Here is a 15507-nt window from a genome sequence, read left to right on the forward strand (position 1 = left end):
GTTGGCGTAACTGTCCGTGTGAGTTGCGTTGCCTCTTGGGTCGCTGCCCCTGGTCGTCTTGTGTCTAGGCCAGGGACGATATTTAAATCTGGTGTGGACGATTATTATATCACGATGATGTTTAAAAATGTTCTAGATGAGAAAAGTTATAATTTTCGGCTCGTGAAGAGAGTCCAAGTAGCTTTTTTCTGCAGATTCTGGTGATATAAAAGAGATTACAGTGACTCATGAACCTCATTGGCTGTTGGACTGTAGACCATTGTGTCGTGCGTCCTGATTGGCTGTTGGACTGTAGACCATTGTGTCGTGCGTCCTGATTGGCTGTTGGACTGTAGACCATTGTGTCGTGCGTCCTGATTGGCTGTTGGACTGTAGACCATTGTCCATCAGTCTCCTCCGTGCCGTGTCTCCTGTCCAGTACAGAATGTGTTCAGACAAATTTACATAAACATTGGATCTCAGTGTGACTCTGAAGTGCTGTACGTTTGCGATTTGTTTTCTCCCCGACAAAACCCACAATGTCGATGAAACGTTCTGCACCGACAAAGACGCCTACGAAGGTTTGAACTTTGAGAGAGTTTAAACGAGAGAGAAATGTGAGAAAATGTTAACGCCTGTGTGAGAAAAGTGTATAAAGTGTGTGGTGAGGGGTTTTACAGACAAAAGCATAGAGAATAATGTAAAAAATAAAGCTGATACTTCACGGATTTCACCTATTGAGGATTATTTTTAGAACATGTCCCGTGAGAACAACCCGCTCTACATGATCCTGGGGTTTTTATTTCACTATTGTGTCTGTAAATCAAGATCTGAACATTAATAACAGACAAATCAGGTCCTTCTTTCCCCGAGGTCGCTCCTGTTAGCGTTAGCAACAGGTTTGATTGACAGCGTTGCTAAGCGCCCGCTCCCTGATAAACCAGCAATCGGAACAGGAAGGGGCGTTACCTCATCAGCAGCGTTCAGTCACATTTCTTCTTTCACTTTCTCCCTGCAGGAATCGACCTGGAAAATATTGTGTATTACAAGGACGACACGCACTACTTTGTGATGACGGCCAAGAAACAGAGCCTGCTGGAGAAAGGCGTCATTCTGCACGTGAGTGACACAACACACTCTGGACTTTTCAACTTTCAAAAGCTTCTGACCCGTGTTTTGCTTAAGTCTTGGCTTTTAACTTCGTTCCAGATGTAGATGTAGACACTTAAAGGCCCGTGTTACGCTGTTTTCTGAGATGTTTTAATGTTTCCTCATCTCAAACAGACCTGGGGTTGTGTTTTGTTTCATTCACACGTTTAACACACAAACCTGCATCTTCTCTGAAACAAAACACAACCCCAGGTCTGTTTTTGAGGAGGTAACATTAGACTTTACTGTGTGTTTTCTCATAAAAGTAGTTCTGAGCACATTGGGGAGTGAGTGTAGTGCGTGTATTGTGTAACAGAACAGATTAAAACTGTACTATGTAACTTTTGTTACGGGTGTAGCTCCGGCGTGTCGCTATGGAGATGTTGTTATTCTTATTCTGTATGGCCTTAAACCTGCTGTTATTACATTTATTCAGTTACTTTTGCTTTTATTGCTTCAAAATGTCTAGAAAATATGAATTGTTAATGTGAGCAGAGTCGCCTTTCCACAGATCTGACCTGCAGCTTGGCCTGTTTGCTTTACATGCTTGTTTCCACGGTGATAGAGAAGGTTAATGTCACAGATCCAGCTTTTTCTGTTCTGATCCCTTTGTGCAGAGACTGAAAACACTTTAAACACGACAGAGAATGTTAAAAAAAATCATGATTATTATTTTTTGTTAATAATATTTTTGTTTCATTTTTTCATTTTACACTCGCTCCACCGCCGTCTTTACTTCAGTGATTTATCAAACTTCAAAATGTGTTAGAGTCAGGCCTGTGTATTGGTGCATTCCTGTTTAATGTCACACTGTGGAACATTCCACACACAGTAACAATGAGACGCCTCCACCTGAGACGTGTCTCAGAGACAATGGACACATGACTCACCAGGAAGTTCATCAGAAACACAGAAAAGAGAGAGAGCGGAGAGACAAGAGGACTCAGGGGAAGGACGGGCACCTGGACAGAGAGTGGACAGAGAGTGGACAGAGAGTGGACAGAGAGTGGACAGAGAGTGGACACGCTGGACAGAGGGTGGACACGCTGGACATGTTAGACATGTTGGACAGAGGACGGAGTTCAACACAAATAGAGTCGGGCACAGTCCCAGCTCATGTCTTCCGCTGGTCCTTCCTCCTCCCCTCCCCCTCCATGACACCTCCAGCCTGGCACTGGACAGTCCTCCTCCTCCTTCCTCTTCCCTCCTTTGCTCCTCTTCCCTCCCTCCCTCCTCCCTCCTCCCTCCCTCCCTCTCTCCTCTCCACCTCCTCCTCTCTCGCCTCCACACCCTGTCCAGCTTGGCACAGCCAGAGCCGTGGGGATGGCAAAGCTCAAAATCCCTCGCTCTGCTCTTCCTTCCTCCTCCCTCTCACCTCCACACCCTCTCTCCACCCTGGCACAGTCGGAGCTGTGGGGATGTCAGAGCTCAGTGTCCCTCCTTTCCTCCCTCCCTCTGCCCTCCCCTCTGCTCTCTCTCCTCCCTCCTTCTCCCTCTCTCCTCCCTCCCTCCTCCCTCCTCCCCTCCTCCCTCTCTCAGTCCGAGCTCGATGTCACTGCCGTTTGAGCGAACAGTGTCACTGTGGAAATATGCAGTGATTTCATGTTACATTTTGGAAAGTCCTGTGAAAAAGCGTCCAAACAGTTTGTCCAGACTGTGGCGTGTGGGGTCAGAGCGAGAACATTTGGACGCATTTCATTTAGTAGAATGTTCTCAACAAACAGAATATATTTGACCCATAAATCACGTTGATCCTGTTTAGACTTTTCCATGTTCTTGTTTCTGTGCCACAGTCAGTTCATATTTCTTCATACGTCTCTTCTCAGATGTCTGTTAATTGTATTTGCGCAGCTCGAGTGACCAATCACGAGTCTCTATCTCCTGACGGACACAACGAACAGGAAATACAAAGAATATAATCGAATAAGAAGTCATTTAAAGAGCTCAGATTACACTGTTTACCGATCCGTGTTCTAATGTCGTTTCCTCGTCACAAATAGACCTGGAGTTGTGTTTTATTTTTTTGTTTCATTCTCACACGTTTAACACACAAACCCTGTAGATTTAGACTTCTTAAACTGAAAACACTCTGTTCCACCTTGTGATGTCATCATGTGGTGATACAGGAAGTGCTCCACTGTGTTTTTAAACTCCACACACCTTCATTTCTTGAATCATTTGGATCATTTCAGACTCAGAATTTCCAATCTCTACTGAACTAAAGGTAAAAAAGTAGATGTTAACTTGACTAAAACTGCCACTTCATGACATCATAAGGTGGAACAGAGCGTTTTTTTTGAGCTTTGGAGCTGTTACAGACTAATGTGAATGAAACAAAAACAACTCCAGGTCTATTTTTGAGGAGAAAACAGCATTAAAACACGACTTAAACCTCAAAAAAGTCAGATTTGGGTAATATCGAACTTTTTACGTGACGACTACAAAGATGTTGGTGATAAAATCCATTAACATTAATTATTAAACCAAGTGCCTATTTGTATTTTTATGTGTTTTTGTGTTTGTGTGCTCATGTGTTTGTGTGTTTGTGTGTTTGTGTGTGTGTGTGTGTGTTTGTGTGTTCCAGGACTACGCAGACACAGAGATGCTGTTGTCCCGAGCGAACGTGGACCAGGTGGCGTTACTCTCTTACGCTCGTGAAGCTGCAGATTTCTCCACCAATCATCAGCTGCCCACGCTGGACTTCGCCATAAACCACTACGGCCAGCCCGACGTCGCCATGTTCGACTTCACGTGTATGTACGCCTCCGAGAACGCCGCCATGGTCCGACAGCGGCACGGACACAAGCTGCTGGTGGCGCTCGTGGGGGACAGTCTGCTGGAGGTGAGAAGAACGAATATAAAGATCCAGTCAGACTTAAGTATCACTGAAACGAGTCTGAACGTCTGCTCTGGTCCCTGGGATTGGGAATTTTCAGGCCTTCCCAGCACATTCCCAGTCTTTACCCGGGAATTTGCCAGATTAAAATGCAGAGACGTCCGTTCACACGTGACCCAGCTCCGGCAAAATGGTTTTCTCGTCACAAACAGACCTGGAGTTGTGTTTTTTTGTTTCATTCTCACATGTTTAACAAACAAACTCTGCAGATTTAGGCTGCGCTCTTCTCTCAAACTGAAAACACTCTGTTCCACCTTGTGATGTCATCATGTGGTGATACAGGAAGTGCTCCACTGTGTTTTTAAACTCCACACACCTTCATTTCTAGAATCATTTGGATCATTTCAGATCTACTGTATTTTCTGGACTCTAAGTGTGAGTTTGTTGAGTTTGTCGGGTGTGACTTCTCCTCAGATGTGACTTATATGTGAAATGATTCAAATCTATAATGTCACATGTTGGTTCTTGTCACAGTGACAGTCGTGCGAGGGGCTCTAGACTTGGACCAGTATCTACTCCTCCTGAACCACTCAACATTTAAAATATCAACATTACACTCATTTAAAAGACAAACACTCAACAAAAATGACACTAAAACAAAATGGTTTCTCTTGTTTTTTCTGCTTTATTTATGTGATTAACTGTTAATATCTTACGTTAACAAACCAGACACGTGTTCAGTTCTGTCTGTGCTTCATGGAGCTGAGTAAATATAAATGTGTTACGTTAGCGTGATGTACTGATATTCAGCCTGTTGGTCCACATTTTATTATTATTATTACAACTTGATTTAAAGAGAAAATGCCTGTTCTTGGTCTCGGATTTTGTAAAATAAATTTCCCTCAAAGATGTGACTTATATATGTTTTTTTTCTTCATTATTGTGCATTTTTTGGCTGGTGCGACTTACACTCCAGAAAACACAGTAATAATAAAGTTACTCAAACATGTGCGAATGAAACAAAACACAACTCCAGGTCTGTTTTTAATGAGGTGTGAATATTTATTATAACATGTTTTAACGCTCAGAAGAGTCACTTTTATGGACAATAGAACCTTTTTAAGTTTTATGTGCGTCAGTGTTGGGTGTGAATCTCTATATTTGGTCTTGTTTATTGCTCCGTTCAGCCCTTCTGGCCCATGGGGACGGGAATAGCTCGAGGTTTTTTGGCTGCCATGGACTCGGCCTGGATGGTGAGGAGTTGGGCGCAGGGGAAAAGTCCGCTGGAGGTGCTGGCGGAGAGGTAGGTCTGTGGAACGTACGCACACAAACGCACACTCTCACGGTCACTCTTTCCCGACACAATCTTTTATCTGTGAGTGCTTTACTGGGAAAGCACTTGTGTATGTGCTTCTGCGCTTTACTCCCACCTCCAGTTGCATAAGAGGCTTTTGTCTGGATGGAATGTCACTGCACAAATGTATACAGTATTTTTAGAATGACAATCAAACACACACGATGCCTTTGTGTTGTTCTCACGATACCCACGTTTCAAACTTGATTTCAGGACAAAGGAATAGACTCAATGCTCGATTTTAATACCACAATTATGATAAAAATGATCCTTTTTTACAGAATACACTGGCATTTTCAGCTCATAATAACAGTACTCTTTTTATAACGACATGAGGACGAGTCTAAATCTGTATTTTATTTTTATTTTATTTTATTTAACCTTCATTTAACCAGGAAAGTCCCATTGAGATTAAAAACCTCTTTTTCAAGGGAGTCCTGGCCGAGCGGGAGCAGCAGATAAAAAATACAGTTGCATAAAAAGAATCTGTAAAAGAAACGTCCTGTTGTTTTTTTTTTAGATCTGAGTGTCTGATTTTTGACGTTTAAATGAGCTCTATCGTGCTTGTGTCTCTCTAAAGTTATAATCTACGATATTTGTAGATTTATTTGTTATAATTTGCATGTTTTAAATCCCAATGTTCATTTAAAACGACTTAATAAAAGAAACAAATCCACTGACTAAAGATTAAAGATACTCAAACATGCATGAATCAGTCCAAATACAACGTCTGGTGAGTAAATGTTGAGGAAAAACAAATAAAACATGACTAAAAACTCTGAAAAGTAGATTTTGCAGAATAGGTTTGATTTAAATAAATGAAACGTGTTCTATTTGTGTATCGCAGGGAGAGTATTTACCGTCTCCTGCCTCAGACGACGCCGGAGAACGTCAGTAAGAACTTCAGTCACTACAGTGTGGACCCCACGACGCGATACCCCAACATCAGCCTCCACTTCCTCAAACCCAGTCAGGTCTGTGAGCAGGAGGGAGGAAGTACTCACCGCTGCTACTTAAGGAAAAGTACAGATACGGAGGCAAAACTTTACTCAAGAAAAGTATCACATAAAAAAATCTACTTAAGTAAAAGTACCTGAGTAAAAAGTAAAAGTATTTCACACAAGTGTAGTTCATTTGTTAGTGTCAAATGTCGAGATATTGATAAAAAAATGATGTATATTTTGTTCAACAGAAACGACACGAATCAATGTCTTAACTTTTCTCATGATTTTTATGTTTTTATTCTTGTTTTGCTCAAAGTTGAAGCTCAAACTCTTAAACTTTACTGAACATGGTAAAAATATCCCCTCAAATCAGATGAAAAGTACTTTTACTTTTCAGTCCTGTTCATAAATGTAATGAAGTAAAGTACAGATACTGCTCTCAAATGTACTCAAGTAAAACTAAAAAGTACACACTGTAAAATGTACTTAAGTAAAGCTCAAATACCTAAAAAGTGCAGTATAAGTTGAGTTCTTTTGTGTGACTTTCTTCAGGTGAGGCATCTCTTTGACTCTGGTGAATCGAGGGAAATGAGAATTGAAATTGAAAACGTGATCAACTCCTCCACCCCCAAACTGACGCGGAACGGTTCGTATAATGTCTCTTTACACTTTTACTTTTTCTAAATACACGACTCAGTTGGTGCTTTTGTCACTCACTGATGTAATTTTTACTCTAGACAATTGTCTGCTTGACAAACAGCTGCAAGGTAAAAAAGCCCCTGTGCATGGTTTTCCTCCTCAGGGATGTGCGCCGGATTTTCTGGACTATAAGTCGCTCTGGAGTATAAGTCGCACCAGACAAAAAATGAATAATAATGAAGAAAAAACATATATATAAGTATATATAAGTCTCAAAAAATACATTTAAGTATCTAGTTATTTACAGTCAAACCCATGAATTCTCCAATTCTTTCATTTAAAAACATCACACTCCACATTTACACATTTAAAAGTACTCAGTAAAAGTACTCGGACTATACGTCGCTCTGGAGTATAAGTCGCACCACCCGAAAAGTGCAGAAAAATGAAGAAAGACACATATATAAGTCACATTTTTTGGGGAAACTTTATTTTACAAAACCCGAGACAAAGAACAGACATTTTCTCTTTAAATCAAGTTGTAATAATAATAATAAAATGTGGACCAACAGGCTGAATATCAGTACATCACGCTAACGTAACACATTTATATTTATTCAGCTCCATGAAGCACAGACAGAACTGAACACGTGTCTGGTTTGTTAACGTAAGATATTAACAGTTAATCACATAAATAAAGCAGAAAAAACAAGAGAAACCATTTTGTTTTAGTGTCATTTTTGTTGAGTGTTTGTCTTTTAAATGAGTGTAATGTTGATATTTTAAATGTTGAGTGGTTCAGGAGGAGTAGATACTGGTCCAAGTCTAGAGCCCCTCGCACGACTGTCACTGTGACAAGAACCAACATGTGACATTATAGATTTGAATCATTTCACATATAAGTCACATCTGAGGAGAAGTCACACCCGACAAACTCAACAAACTCACACTTATAGTCCAGAAAATACGGTCCTCGTTTACTCTGTTCTTGTTTGAAGCCAATAGTGGAATGAAAACTGGTCTGACCCTGTGTTTAAAACTAACATGTCAAATCCAGTTTTGTGTGTTTGGTTTGTGAGCGCTGAATACCTTTCCTAACCTCGCACTTACATACAGTTTGTTCATGTCTAACTTTATAGTGAGTTCGTTAGTTAAAATGGAGACTAACATGAATTAAAGACTTATGTGGCGATAACATACGAGTTCTGCCTTGTTTGACCTCAGCAGGGATGGGACAATAATCAGGAATATCGGGATAAAAACTGTAAATCGTTTATGGGATTTTTAAATGTATAATCGTGTGACTCGTGAGCAGAGATAATCGTCTTTGTTTCTCCAGAACGTGCAGGACAAAGACACTTCTTGATGATCTCTGGTGGTCGTTTAGTTCACTGTTGTTTTTCTTTAAAGTACAGAACTATACAATACTATTATTCATTTTCATTTCAATATTATAATAAGTTCTTTAGTAAAAAACTGACAAAACGTTGTAGGAGTGAAGACGTTTGGCTGCTCATCTTCACTTCAAATGTTTCTTTTAATATGGAACTTCATAATATTAATTAAAATGATCCATAACTTTTTAAACTCTCAGCGACTTGAATAATTCCCGTGATATAATCCTTAATCACATTTAATTCCGCGTTGTCCCATGCCTCGCTGTGAGATGTGCTGCTCTGCGCTGAAGCTCTCATCATTTCCGTGTCTCCTCGACCTGTTTCTTAACTTCTAACCGTCTCATTTTCTTTTCTTGCTTTCCCAGAATCCATCGCTCGGTCCAGTAAACTCCTGAACTGGTGCCAAAGACAGACGGACGGATACCAGAACGTAAATGTAACGGATCTAACCATGTCGTGGAAAAGCGGTTTGGCTCTTTGTGCTCTGATTCACCGATACAGGCCTGATCTGATGTGAGTGTCTGGAAACTTTTGTCTGGAATAAGTCAGAGATTGTGTTAATCTGTTATTGGGATTATTCAGGGTATAATATTATTAACCCTCTGATGCATGAATTATCAAAGCCTTGGTCAAGAGTTTTTGTTGAAGTGTTTTTCTTCTTCTCAGGACATGAAACAACATTGTGAGCTGCCTGTAAAAATGAATTAACTTGTGTTCTGTTGTAAATATACAGACACATGTTTCTTTTTATGCTTTGAAAAACATTTCAACAATTTTTCAACACTGTATAGGTGCAATGTTTAGGCCTGAATAAGAAAATCAATCAAAAACCAAGGAAATTTACTTGCAGTTACACCGACTGACCACTGAATTGACCTCAATGGAGTGTGGCAGCAGAGAGCACTCCACCATTTAAACCAATGCATTAAAGAGAAAGTTCTGTTTTAGTCGCTGTCCACTGCAGTGACCGCTGTGCACCAGAGGGTTAAAGACCGGGTTCACATGTGTCCTGGGAATTTGGGAAAACCTGTAAAATCAATCAATCAACGTTTATTTATAGAGCGTTTTACAACACTCAGGGTGACCAAAGTGCTTTCCAGTAAAATCAAATTAAAAGCAAGTTAAAATCAAACTAAAAGAGTAAAATAGGAGAATAAAATAAAATTAAATACATTAATACAACAAAATATAAATAATGATAATGTGTCACAACATTACTAACTAAACTTAATATGTTTTAAGCCTGGATTTAAAAAGACCAAAGGCAGTAATGAGAAAAAAATCCAAATGTCAAGTCGTCATCTTTATTTTTTACATTATTCTCTGTTTTTGTCTGTAAAACCCCTCACCACACACTTTATACACTTTTCTCACACAGGCGTTAACATTTTCTCACATTTCTCTCTCGTTTAAATCAGGACGCACAACACAATGGTCTACAGTCCAACAGCCAATCAGGATGCACGACACAATGCAAATAAATAAACACACAAATAAAAAAAAATGCTAAATTGCACTAAAAAAATCTGCGTAACAGCTTCACCGCGAAAGATGAACCATGATATATCAAGAGAGAAGTGCATATTGTTCTTGAAAAAATTCCCCACATTTTGCTTTGCTTTGTGACTTTATTGGATATAAAATGAATCCGACTTTAGTGGCATCTATTAGAGCAGCTGGATTTTCAAAAACCTCCTCTGAAATTCACCAAAACGAAGGAAATTACACCTTTTTGTGCAGAATTTCTTGGGAGAGGACGCCCTAAACCCCCAACATGTTTTTTTTTTGGTCTTACCTCCTTGATGGAACTTTGCTTTTCCTTGTTTTCTGTGATAAAAATGATAAAACTAGACGTGGAGGAGGAGGAATAAACACCACGCCACAACAAACAGACTCAGGACCTCAACTCTCTGTAGATCAGGGGTCTCAAACTCGTGGCCCGGGGGTCAATTGTGGCCCGCGAGACGATATTTTGTGGCCCGCAGGACAATATGAAAGTTTAATGTTGGTGTGGCTTTACCGTGTCGCGTTTAGAAGGTTCCACCAAATCTGTAAACTCACAAAAGATTCAACAAATAACGACGTAGATCCATAAAATCCACAAGAATTGGCAGATTTCCTTATGTTTGTTGACGTTTGAGAAGATTTTAACGCCGCTTTCTTTGTGAAATACCTGATGCGGCCCAGACTCACCCAGACTCCGCCTCCTGTGGCCCCCAGATAATTAGAATTGGAGACTCCTGGTTTAGAAGGTGAGGGCGTCAGGCTGAAACATGAAGAAGAAACACGAGGAGGGAGGGGTGGAGAGCGCAGAGGCAGACGGTGTTGTCGGGATAGACCTGTGTAAATAGGGCTTCTGGGTAATTAGAGGTGTGGCTGAGGTGAGCTGTGATTGGCTGCAGAGGAGCAGACGGAGGTTGAGGCGGAGGTTGAGGCGGAGGTCCTGCTCCTGAAGCTCAGATAATCACATTAACTGCGTTTATTGTAAGTCTGTGCGACGGGTTCATGTGTGTCTGACTTCAGCTCCAGCAGAAAATCCTAAAGTGCAGCGTCTCGGGCTCAGTGTGTCGTTAATTTAGACGTTTAGACTTGAAAATATGAAATGTGTTTGTAGATGTCGTGATTACGTAACTTAAAATGTTCGAGGAAAGTCCTGGGAAATGATCTCAAGCAAAGTGTGTGAGCCAGGACCAAAAAATATAATGAGAGAACCACCAAAACTATTTTTATTTCAATGTTTACCCCAGTTTAATTTCATAAACTCATCACATATTATTCAATTTAATTTAATTTTTTGTAAAGCCCAAAATCACAACACAACTAGAGCTTAACATGAGAATTAATTTAACAACAAACAAAAGAATCAACAGAAAACAAACAAATGGAGAAGTGTCCCAGAGCAGAGCAGAGCGCCCCCTGTGCTCAGACCCTCCTCAGTAACGAACATCTGAAAAAAAAACAGTGGAAAAAAGAGAAACCTCGAGGAGAAACACAGTGAAGGAGAGATCCACTCCCACGGACTAGACCGGGACTAGACCGGGACTAGAGCGGGACTAACCCAGGACTAACTCAGGACAAAACTAGGACTAGACCAGGACTGAACCAGGACTGAACCAGGACTAAACCAGGACTGAACCAGGACTAAACCAGGACTGAACCAGGACTAAACCAGGACTGAACCGGGACTAAACTGGGACTGAACCAGGACTAAACCAGGACTGAACCAGGACTGAACCAGGACTGAACCAGGACTGAACCAGGACTGAACCAGGACTAAACCGGGACTAAACCAGGACTAAACCAGGACTAAACCAGGACTAAACCAGGACTAAACCAGGACTAAACCAGGACTGAACCAGGACTGAACCAGGACTGAACCAGGACGTGCAGCTGCAGATGTGTCCAGGACTAAAACTCATCCATTTTCAGATAGAGTTCAGTCTGTAGAGTCTCAGCTGGAGCAACACAAATGAAAAACACAAATGGAAAACACAAATGTGTAACTGGACAAATCGCTGCTTCTTCAGCTCTGGTCAGATTCTTCTATATCTGTCTGAAGTGTCGTTAGCGCCCCCTTCAGACAGATATAAGGCAGTGTCCAGCAGGAATCTGACCAGAACTGAAGAAGCGTCTTGTACGAGCAGCAAAACTCTGACAGATTTGAATTATTCTTTTCCTACAGCGTCAAGAATCATGAATCTTTTTAAAATCGTTGCCTTAATAATCACACCGTCCGTTTATTGACGGGTTGGGACGTTTCCAGTCGTACATCATCATAAACAAGGACGCGCTTCTTGTCATAAATGTTTCCCAGGTCCTTTAAGGTAACGTGCGTGGCCCCTCCCTCTCCGCCTCTCGCTCTCATCGTGCTATAAACCCACCGTTAACAGTCACGCACCATAAGCTCTCGATCTCTGGAGACGCCACAGCGATTACCATTAGACGCCATTAGTAGCGCCGTCGTCTTGTTTGACCTTTTGCGATGCAGCTGTGATGTTCCGGCTGACGGAAAGAAGGAGAGGGAGAGTACGGCGAGGAGGAGGAGGAGGAGTCTCGGGAGCATAGATTGTATTTACAAAACGGACGTAGCTAACCTGCTAGCCGCCGCGTTACAAACAGGAAGTGATCATCGGCGTGCTACAGGCTCCATCGACTCTGGCTCCAGTTTGTTTTACCGCTCTGTGATCCTGGGGTTTTTATTTCACTAAATCGGCGCAGCGAAGGTACACGAAGGGGCGTGAACTTCAATATCCTCGCACTGGATTGGCTCTTTGGTTGCTATGATACTCACGGTCGTAGCTCCAAATTCGCCGCTATAACTGCTCTAGCGTCGGATGCTCTCGTCGCCGATGGACTCGCGGTCGTGGACTTTCCATCACCGTAACTCCGCAACTAAATGAGCTTCGTGTAAATTCAAACGGCGTCTCAAAGCAGAGGCATGAGGCTCTTTAAATCTGTCACTGTCGTTACGGTCATGTGCTTATGATGTCACTCAAAGACGACCAATCAGAGCGTGTCAAAGGAAAAATAAGGATGGATGTGTAAAACAGAGGTAGTTGTGTGAAAAAAGGCAAAAGTACAGGCTGATTCTTCCTTTAACATGATTTTTATTCCTAAAAAAACAAATAAAAGTCTAGACGAGCTGTAATGGTCTATAATGTGCTCAGTCCTTAAAGGGTTAAATGTTTGGGAGCTGTTCACATCAGGAAGTGGTCTGTTCAGTTGATGATCTGAGCCTTTAGCTTTAATGGTTTTAAGTGGGTCTGTTAATGGTTCAGCTTCATAAAGACCTTTACAGTAATGTTTCCCACAGGCTGCATCACCACATGAACTTTATGAACCTGCACAGTGTCGTGCGTCCTGATTGGCTGTTGGACTGTAGACCATTGTGTTCTGCGTCCTGATTGGCTGTTGGACTGTAGACCATTGTGTCGTGCGTCCTGATTGGCTGTTGGACTGTAGACCATTGTGTCCTGCATCCTGATTGGCTGTTGGACTGTAGACCATTGTGTCGTGCGTCCTGATTGGCTGTTGGACTGTAGACCATTGTGTCGTGCGTCCTGATTGGCTGTTGGACTGTAGACCATTGTGTCGTGCGTCCTGATTGGCTGTTGGACTGTAGACCATTGTCCATCAGTCTCCTCCGTGCCGTGTCTCCTGTCCAGTACAGAATGTGTTCAGACAAATTTACATAAACGTTGGATCTCAGTGTGACTCTGAAGTGCTGTACGTTTGCAATTTGTTTTCTCCCCGACAAAACCCACAATGTCGATGAAACGTTCTGCACCGACAAAGACGCCTACGAAGGTTTGAACTTTGAGAGAGTTTAAACGAGAGAGAAATGTGAGAAAATGTTAATGCCTGTGTGAGAAAAGTGTATAAAGTGTGTGGTGAGGGGTTTGACAGACAAGAGAGAATAATGTGAAAAATAAAGCTGATACTTCACGGATTTCACCTATTTCGGGTTATTTTTAGAGCATAACCCTTGTCACGATAACAAATTTTGAAGTACGATATTTTATTGCTAAAGTAAATACAGACTATAAATGATAATATAACGTTGAAACTAATCTACGCCTGTGACACAAAAAACCTTAAGTAAAAATATCCTCCAAAAAAAAAAAAAAAAAACACAACCTGCAATAAATAAATGTCAGAATTAAACACTTAAGTCCTTAGTTTGTGTCTGTCGTGAGTCGTAAACGTGATGTGAAGTGATTTATTCCACCGTCTGCAGCTGAAATCTTTTTGTAAAACAGGAAAACAACAAAACGTTCCAAACTAGTCCAAAAAAAAAGAGTCTCCGCGATAAAAACCGACCCTAAAAATGACTGTTCCATTTAACATGTTTAGTGTCGACTGGGGAATGTGCTGTTTTCAGGTTCATCATTTAAACATTTGCCTGTAAATGTCATGGCTGAAGTTCAGGTTCCTCAAAAAGAATCAAAGAGTGAAAGTAAAACCACCAAAGTACAGAAATATCTCTTTATTTTTACCGTTTGGGAGATTAGATTTGTCTTCCCAGATGTTTCAGACATTTTAACCTGTTGTCGTGGTGAGATGTAACACGAATTTGTACTTTGGGTATCTGTACTTTACTTTAGTACAGTTTACAGTGTGTACTTTTTACTTTTACTCGAGTACAACACCTTCAGAATTTGAGCAAAACAAAAATATACAAATAAAAAACGGTCGATTCTATTGTTTCGGTTCAAAATTCCGCTCAAATCTTTATAAGACTCAATCTGTGAAAAATACTTTACATTTTTAACAGGTACTTCAACACTTTTTCATGTGATACTTTTACTTTAACTTAAGTTTGTTCTTTAAGTAAAAATAAAAATAAAATACTAAAGTACTTCTTCCATGACTGCGTTCCTTATGATGTTTTTGTTTTTTTTATACATCTCCCACGTCTAATTCAGTTTTTTTTTTTTTTATATTTTGTAATATTTTGGAATATTCCGCTACTCGTTCTCCCTCTTCTATTTCCCATTTCTCCAAATCAACACTTGCAGATCTTATTATTCTGCTGCTCCTGTTGTAAATCTTAAAAACTAAACCTTAATAATCGTTTCTTACAGTGACTTTGACTCTCTGGACGAGCGGGAGCACGAGCGGAATAACCAGCTGGCGTTTGACGTGGCGGAGAAAGAGTTTGGGATCTCTCCGTGTATGACGGGCAAAGAGATGTCCTCAGTCCTGGAGCCGGACAAACTGTCCATGGTCATGTACCTCAGCCAGTTCTATGAAATGTTTAAGGACACAGTGCCCCCCAGTGGTAAGACGGCTACATTACAGTGCAGTCATATAAAACCAGTGTAAAAAGTGACTATAAAATGTCTTTACTATTGAAAAGAATGTATTATAAAGGCAGTGGATTGGATATTTGAATCAGTTTTATTATTTCCAAAGTTTTTTACCTCGTTTAATCCACGTCTCTTACACAATCGATGTTTTCCTCAGTCATTTTTGACCCACTTCTTTCTGTCTCACTCTGTCCTCGTCTCCAGACATTTCTTGTGCCGTAAATGAATTAACGGAGATGACGGTGGAGCTGTTCCAGACTTTATTCTGTAGTTTCGTTGCATCTGTGTCATTCATTTAGTCTCGATAAACCATGATACACACTGAACCTTCTCTTGAGCAGGAGACATTTCTTAGAGGTTCATCTTTGATTAAACGGGACGCCTCAAATACAAAAACAAC

At 40.9% G+C, this 15507-nt stretch overlaps 1 protein-coding gene across 1 annotated transcript in view; it reads left to right on the forward strand.

Moving 5' to 3' along the window:
- mical3a (microtubule associated monooxygenase, calponin and LIM domain containing 3a) overlaps nt 1-15507 on the forward strand; it is a 109139-nt gene that overhangs the window by 33988 nt on the left and 59644 nt on the right. Inside the window, exons 7-14 of the mRNA XM_055222518.1 lie at nt 998-1098; nt 3713-3970; nt 5152-5267; nt 6166-6292; nt 6815-6908; nt 7000-7029; nt 8664-8811; nt 14883-15079. Coding sequence (XP_055078493.1) covers nt 998-1098; nt 3713-3970; nt 5152-5267; nt 6166-6292; nt 6815-6908; nt 7000-7029; nt 8664-8811; nt 14883-15079 — 1071 coding nt within the window. The remainder of the gene's footprint in view (nt 1-997; nt 1099-3712; nt 3971-5151; nt 5268-6165; nt 6293-6814; nt 6909-6999; nt 7030-8663; nt 8812-14882; nt 15080-15507) is intronic.

This window comes from Periophthalmus magnuspinnatus, chromosome 6 (genome assembly GCF_009829125.3).
Source record: "Periophthalmus magnuspinnatus isolate fPerMag1 chromosome 6, fPerMag1.2.pri, whole genome shotgun sequence".
In the NCBI taxonomy this organism is placed as follows: domain Eukaryota; kingdom Metazoa; phylum Chordata; class Actinopteri; order Gobiiformes; family Gobiidae; genus Periophthalmus; species Periophthalmus magnuspinnatus.